The sequence below is a fragment of the Lipotes vexillifer genome, unplaced genomic scaffold (assembly GCF_000442215.2).
Source record: "Lipotes vexillifer unplaced genomic scaffold, Lipotes_vexillifer_v1.1 scaffold231, whole genome shotgun sequence".
NCBI classification, from domain to species: Eukaryota; Metazoa; Chordata; class Mammalia; order Artiodactyla; family Lipotidae; genus Lipotes; species Lipotes vexillifer.
Window position 1 is genome coordinate 261,985 of NW_006791822.1, and position 8,182 is coordinate 270,166.

General features: G+C 35.8%; 1 protein-coding gene across 1 annotated transcript in view; it reads right to left on the reverse strand.

Moving 5' to 3' along the window:
- BLTP1 (bridge-like lipid transfer protein family member 1) overlaps positions 1–8,182 on the reverse strand; it is a 201,312-nt gene that overhangs the window by 36,289 nt on the left and 156,841 nt on the right. The window contains exons 58-61 of the mRNA XM_007464834.1: positions 6,413–6,472; positions 4,347–4,573; positions 3,040–3,170; positions 1,659–1,782 (exon numbers count right to left, since the gene is read on the reverse strand). Of these exons, the coding sequence (XP_007464896.1) occupies positions 1,659–1,782; positions 3,040–3,170; positions 4,347–4,573; positions 6,413–6,472 (542 nt within the window). The remainder of the gene's footprint in view (positions 1–1,658; positions 1,783–3,039; positions 3,171–4,346; positions 4,574–6,412; positions 6,473–8,182) is intronic.

Sequence of the window (8,182 nt, forward strand, 5' to 3'; positions counted from 1 at the left end):
TCCTAACGTCAATTAGGAAGGCTGTACAGCTCGTTTGAGAGAAAAGATTGGGAGCAGGGATGAGGGGTACAGAAATAAGGGGAGAAATAAGGAAACAATAAGAAAAGAAAGAAAATGAGAATTAAAAGGAAAGATTCTGGGAGAAACGTGAGGGGAGGGGGGAGAAGAGGAGATCAGGGAGGGGGGGAGGGGGAGGGAGGGAGCGACCACTAATCATCCCGAGTACCACCCAAGGGTACCCCCCTGACAGAACTCTTTATTACAGAAAAGGAAAGGAAGTGGTGACTGGAACACCCTCCTTGTCACCAAATCCCTCTTCTTCAAATTTGTAGTTTGGGGGGGGCTATTAGATAGTAAAAAGATTCTAATACAATGGAGACTTAGAAAGCAAGAGGACTAAAAGGGAATTGAGGGGGAAATACCAAATGAGAAAAATGTTAAGAACACAGATTTAATTTCAGTAATTTTCCTAATCCTCTCTACCTAGTTTTATTTTTAACAGTTAATTGCCAAGTCTAAACTAGCTTATAAACAGTATGGCAAGCAATATTTTCATCATGTTGCATGACTGTGAGGTACATAGTGGCAAAAAATTTAAACACAGAGTTATGCATTACAGAGCATCACTATCCATTTAGTACTATCAGAAGCCAGTGATGAATAAAAGTGAATTTTATTCCTAATTTAAATAAATAATTTAGAACACTATTCAAATGAGGTCTAGGACTTTGGTGGTGACCAAGGAAAGAAAGTTCAAGCCGATGAACTCTGGATCCCTGCAACCTTTCCACCTTTTCTCTAACCTCAACAGCTCTGATTTAATCAGTTTTATGTATTGGGGTAACACCCCCAAACCATATTCTGGTTAAAAAAAACTGGAGGGTTTTGCTGGCTATATTTTTAAAAATTAGTTTTTCTACTAACAAGACCACCTTGACCCAAAGCAATCTACCTCCATTTGAATAAGTTTTAGAATTATTTTCTACTCTATTTTTCTAGTACATCTATCTATATATTTATTTCAAGTGTTCAGCAATTGGACTAAATCCCAGAATGCGGTAGATAGTAAGGTCAAAGATAAACAACTTGTCCTTTAAGAGACTCAGATACTAGTAAGGTCAACTAAATATGCAAATAATAAAGGTAAGAATAAAGTGCTGACAGTATGTAGTGGCTAAGAGTAAAATCCGCTGTGCAAAATAGGAGGGGTAGAATGGACATCTCAAAAAATTTCACATTTGAATTAGAGACAAAAAAGAAAGTATGACTTCATGAAAGGCAGACAGAACACAGTGGCTAAGGGCATAGACTGTAGAATTCCACTGTTTGGGTTTGAATCTTGGCTCCACTGGAATTACTGGCTGTATAACCTTGGTCAAATTGCTTGACCTCTCTGTGCCTCAGTTTCCTCATCTTTAAAATGGGGAAAATCATAGAAGCTACCACATAGGGTTGTTGTAAAGATTTAATGGGTTATTGAATGTAAAGGGCTTTAAACAGTGCCTGGTACCTAGTAGACATGAGATACACAAATCAAGTGTTATCACTAGCAATGGAGGAAGAAAGAGAACAACATAAGCATCATCATAAAATTTCATAAAGTGATAAAATGTTTACATAGTCTACTTTAATAAAATTCTCCTTAAATGTTTACTCACTCGCATACTGGACCTCCGTAATTTTTTACGAACATCTCTTCTAATATCATTCACAGCAACAGATTCTAATTGTTGATAACGTTGAATTTCCTGGTTTATGGTTCCTTCACTTGCACCTAGTTTTCTGGATAAAAAACAAATATGGCAGTTAGTGTAATGAGGTAACAAAGTAAGAGTGATTTTTACTTGCTCCTTTTAAAATTCTCTATCAGAATATCAAAGATTATGTATGGACAGGCCAAAATCCTGCATAAACTTAATACTCATATCTGGCAAACTGTAAAAAAAAAAACTTTCTCTAATGTTTTAGGAAATGGTTCTTATCCATTTCTATATCAAGAGTCTCTGTGATAATCTCAGGAAAGCTATGTAACCACTTAGCAGAATAGTATCTGTATGTAATATTTTACATATAATTTAAGCCTCAGGTAAGATTTTAGGGGAGGAAGTATATTTTGCTTCAAGTCAGTTTTCCCCTGATAACAAAACTCAAACTGTAATGTAAGTCAACAGGAGAACGTGAATCACTGTATCATAACTGATTTTACAGACAAGTTTTTAGCGAATACCTTTCACTGTACAATGTATACATTTCTGTAAAATCCTTGAATGCAAAAAAACACAGATACAGGAGTACAAAGATTAGAAAAGATGAAGTATGTTTTCCACCTTTGGGGAAAACAAAAATTTCAGTTTGGCAAGAAGAATATTTAGTCTTACAGAGCAAGTATTACCTAGTTAGTACTATTTAGCAGGCTACAGATAAAGAAAAAAATGACTCCCGCCTACTCCCCCCTCTTGGCTCGCCCTACCCTCACCTCAGTTCTAGTGAACTGCTAATACAGGCAAGCAAAAAAGCATGAAGTTTGAATTCAGACAAACACAGGTTCAAATTCCAATTCTTTAACCTCTCCGAGCCAGTTTTCTCATCTATAAAGTTTGGATAATGCCATCTAATCTCACAGAAATGTTGTGAGGATTAAATTGAGATAACACGTCAGAATCACAATAGGTACTTAATAAATTCTAAATTTTCTTCCTCTCTCAAAAATTTGCATTCCCAAAATACTGTTAGCAAAAAACTCATATTTACATACATATGTGAAGATACATGTATATACACGTAGAGATGCATATATGTGACATAAAGTCAGTCATAAACTTCTCAGAAATGGGGAGCTGTGATGAGCACTAGACTAACATTTCTAACTTTATCACTAATGAATGTATGATCTCAGACAAATCACCAAACTTTCTGGACCTTGGTGATCTCATTTATAAACTAAATGGGTTGTACTGGCCCCAATCCAGTTTCCTTCACATTTAAAATCTATTCTATTAATAGGGAATACTATACTAAATTAAAAATCATTATACATACTTAAGATCATCTATTACTTTGGCCTGTTCATTCAGTTCTCTGATATCCACTATACGCTTCATAATTTTTCTTCCTCTAAGTTCTCCTGGCTGGCTACAAGATGCTCCTTGTCTTCGATGATCTACAGCTTCCTGAAAAATCAAAAGCATGTCGGTCAGTAACACCCTCAGGTCACAAAGCAAATCTACCCTATCACAGAAATAACACCTTAAATCAAAGGAAGCATGCAAGAATCAAAGCCATCTATATTAAGTAAGATGATTGGAATTCTCCAGTGATTCAAACCCCTTCATTTTCATAAGGAATCCATTTAGTTGCTACCTACGTTTCCCCATGAGTGAGCTCTGCATGCTTTCAGATGGGACTGGCTAGACTGAGGGGAGGCCCACATCTCTGGGTTACACAGATACTCTGCAGGAACAGAATAGCGCTGATGTGGAGGCCTCAGGCCTAGGAGGTGATTTACAAGTCGTTGCCCAAAGGTGAGCTTGTGGCCATCTCCACTTACTGAACTTTCCTCTGAACTCTAAATGGTAAACAGTAATGTTAATTTTTAAAAAATTTCTTTCCAAGAACAAAACTATTTCATGATACAGTAGTTAAAAGATGTTTCAAAAAATTTTTTACATTGATAATAGAATGAAAGCAGAGAGAAACTTTCTTTTTAACTAATAAATAATAAGTTTAACTAATAACTAATCAATCTGATACTATAGAATATGTACAGTATAAATGGAAATACACATTTTTAAAATGTATATTTTGTGTGGGTGCACTTTGCTTTTGACTTTCATTTTTGAACATCATTATTGAGATAATTCACATGCCATAAAACTGACCCATTTTAAATGTATAATGGTTTATAGTGGTTTTTAGTATAGTCACAAAGTTGTGCAGCCATCATCAGAATCTATTTAGAACATTTTCACCGCCTCCCAAACAAAACCTCATAACATTAGCAGTCTCTTCCCATCCCCTCTCCCAACCCCCTAAACTCTCCCAGTCCTAGACAACCACTGATCTACTTTCTGTCTCTACAGATCTGCTTGCACTTTGCTTTTACTGTTAACACGTTACCTGTAGGTTAAGGCACAAGTTGGTTGGCAGCCGTTATGAAACAAGGAATTCAATTAAAAGACAATATTATGGAATTAAAAAAACAATATTATATAAATGTAGACACAGAGAACCACCACTCCCTTCCTTCCTCCACAATTAGCAACTATAGTAAATAACACTGACCTAATAATATCCCTTTCTCAGGGTAAAAGCCAGTCCTGAAGAAGTCTAACTGTGAGTTTACTTACAGTGTGGATAGTGGGAGACATAGTGTCAACTTCATCTTCATCTGACAGGTCAGCTATGTTCACTGAATTTAGATCGGCAATGTCATCTGTGTCCTCCTCTCCTGTCAGTGTTGTGAGGGTATTGCCCAGAGCGTTAAGTCTTTTGCCAATGTTAGGATCCATGTGGACATCAATCCCACACATTTTCCACAATACATTGAGTGTCCAGGTTCCAGCACTACTACTTTCTGTTTAAATAAAGAAGTGACGTCTTGGGTTAAGTCTTGAGTATAGAAATTTAAATAATTCTACATTCAGGGAATAAAGTGGATGATGGCCCTGTGTAATAACTAATGTCTCTCACAGCTAGATGTGTCAGAAACATGAGACTATGGGATTGATTTCCCTATTGTATAGTGTGCACCTATTGTTTCTCTGTTTTCAGCACTCTTCTTTCCCCATGTGACCTATGAATTCCCTCCTCCCCTAGCCCCCTAGCTGATCTACCTTCCCATGACTATAGTAGGAGAACTGGCACAGCCCTCCCTCATTAGCCAGAATTAATTAGATGATTAGTCTGAGTAAGGGTCAAAGTTGGAAAACTAAGAATCCTTCCCTGGACTTGAGAAAAGACCGGTCCCTCTCTAGTGACTGAGGGGTGGGGAATGAGGCTCATGAGCTGCTGGCAGCCATGTTTCCTGCCATGTTTCAGGAGGTCAGCAGTAAGCAAAAATGAAGCAGCCAGAGAGAAGCAAAGACAAGAGCTGGAAAGAGCCCTGGTGACAGCTGAGATCTTGTTTCCAGTAGTTCCTGAGGGCCCCTGAATTGACCTGGTTCCTTCTCTTCACTGAGATAGCCATTCCTAAGTTTAACTGTGATCTGCAAATGTTCTTTTAACAAGTTCCCCCTTTTAGTTAAGCCAGTTTGAGTATGTTGTTGTCGCTTATAAACAAGACCCCTGACAAAGACTTTTATGTGACCTTCCTCCCAATATGTATGTTTACCTCAGTTATCACCTTTTCCTTCTAACATTACTGCTGGAAATTTCTTAACCTTTTCAGTTCTCTGTCAGTGGGGACTGCAGGGCTTGCTATTTTCTGAGACAGTTTACTTAGGATGAGCACTGAGACTAGGTTTTGGAAGACAGGAGGAATAGTAAGGAGAAAAGGAAATCTGCTCATCTTAATCAGCTTCTCCCCTCTCAACATTTTAAGCGCTCTTAAATAAATATCTCCATTTATCTTACCTTAGTGTTATACCAGTAAAAATAATAAAAATTTACACTATGCTGTCATCTTAGTTAAGACAGATTATTACTTCTATGGTTATCTCCTAACCAGTTTCCTAGATTTTTCTCCTCTCTAATCCTTGAAAGTGTCCCTTTGATACTGTCACATCTGCTTTCTTGCTCAAAAAAACTCAATGCCTTTCTCACTGTCCACCAAATGAAGTCCAAATTCCTTAATTTGGGATTTAAGATTTTTCTCATCTTATTTTCACATAACTCTATTCCAGCCAATTTGGACAACTCTAACTAGACACTGTGTTTTGACATCATGACAGGTATTATTCTCTCCGCCTGAATTTTCTCTATTCATATTTTCTAGTTTTTGCTTAAGAAACAATTTTATCCATCTTTCAAGTCCTTGTTTAAATGCTTTTTCTTCCATAAAGCTTTCTCTCATTCCAGTATCCTTTGAAATTTAGAAATTTTATCTCCCTCCTGTAAATTTCATTAGCAATTGGAATTTTATATATTTTTTGAACTTATCACTTATTGCAGTTTAGTTATGCTGCAGAGCTGTAACTACCTTATTAGAATTTAAACTTATATGGCATAGAAAGTATATCTTATTCATCTTTGTCTTTCCCAAAACATTTTGTAGTGTATCTTGTACACTGATGGTGTCTAATTGTTAGATAAATAAAAATATGCTAATATTATTGCAAAATAGTTTTTAAAAATTAGGGAATACCAGAATGAGTTTAGTTAAAAGAGCCTCTAATATAAAGGCAGGAAAAATGGATAAAAAAAGCAGAATTCTACCAGATATATATAGCAAAAGTAATACCAAAGGTGAACTTACCAGCAGCTGCTTGTCCTGTAGTCCTGGAACATACTTCATAGGTACCATCTGGAACGACGCCTGCACAAAAATCACCCCCAAAGTAAGTTTCAATAAAATTATGCTTGTGATTAAATATTACACTGCAATTTTTCTTCCAAAAATGATTACCTAAACAGGATTACTAGCCTCTCTAGGTTTCAGTTTCTTTTTAAAAAAATTTAATTTATTAATTATTTTACACAGCAGGTTCTTATTAGCTATCTGATACATCTTAGTGTATTAGGTTTCAGTTTCTAATCTGGAGAATGAAAGGGCTACCTTAGATGACTTATGATATCTATTTCATATCTCACAATATTTTATTCTTATTGATTTTAAGAACTAAATTGCATACACCTGAAACTAATATATTGTAAATCAACCATACCTCAATAAAGAAAAAAAGATTTGACTCCAGTTTTATCTTTATATTCTGCATGTGATTTCCTTATCTGAGTGATAATACCTGGCCAACTCTGAAACTCTAGTTTCCAGATGCTATGACAATTCGTACCATCATGAGTGAATGGCACTTTGAGAATGCAAATAATTTTAAAATGATTTTTTGATAACTAAGAACTGCCACATTAGGTCACAGACATGATCACCAACCTTGTCTTTTACTTTGACAAGGATCATTTTATGAGGGAAAGAAAAAAGATTGCCTGCCATGATGTCAACCTCATAAGGTCAGCCTCCTAAGGTCATGGACCTATCCCCAGAACATATCTAACTTTAACTTTGAAACATTTACTACTCTTTAGCTTTAATCAGATAATTTCAGCTTTTTTAAGAGGTTAATTAAATCAACAAAAGACATACCGTCCTTGAAACAACTTTTAAACAAAGTAGAGCCTAAAGATAGAATTAAGACCCTTTCTCAGTAATCCTTAATGGTAACCAAATTTCAATCTAAACCTGACAGTATATGTACCTTAAATAAAATGTCCTTTTGCAATTCATTCCATATTCTAAACTGGTATTCAAATGTTATGCAAATGTGAGTTGTAGAAATACTACAATTTAGGGACTTCCCTGGTAGTCCAGTGGTTAAGACTCCACGCTCCCAATGCAGGGGGCCTGGGTTCGATCCCTGGTCAGGGAACTAGATCCCGCATGCCACAACTAAGACCCGGCACAGCCAAATAAATAAATAAATATTTTTAAAAAAAGGAAATACTACAATTTATTTTGGGAGAAAGGGTCTATAAATGACAATTTCTATTATGTATTTTTTAAGATGGGTCCAATAACTTTAAAATCTAAATTATATCTTTGAACCATATGGTACTTGTGCCTCACATACAAATTATAAAAAAGAATGAGATCTTGTTTGGGGGTAAAAGATTGCCTAATTCACCTTTAATGTCATAGTTATAAATCAGAGCAAAAAAAACCCAGACTACCCTTTCAAATCTCAAGACTGCTAGAATGAAAAGAAAAGCCTCTGAAATTGGAGTAATATAACTAAGGCCAAATGAAAGAAACAGTAAATTTAAAAAGGGTAGAAAACATCGGGGACTTCCAATCCCAAGAAGTGCTAGAGAATTTTTGAATATTAAGCTAAAAAAAAAGATTATATAAATTCATAGAATACAGAGGTATGATGAATTAATAAGGAACATTAAAATTCTTAGGAGTAGATCTGAATCCTGAAAGTGAGAAGTAGGAAACCAACTGGGCTCTTTCCCATTGTACCTGTCATCTCTGAGTTGGACCAACCAGAATCCAGGATGGCAGTATTCCTGC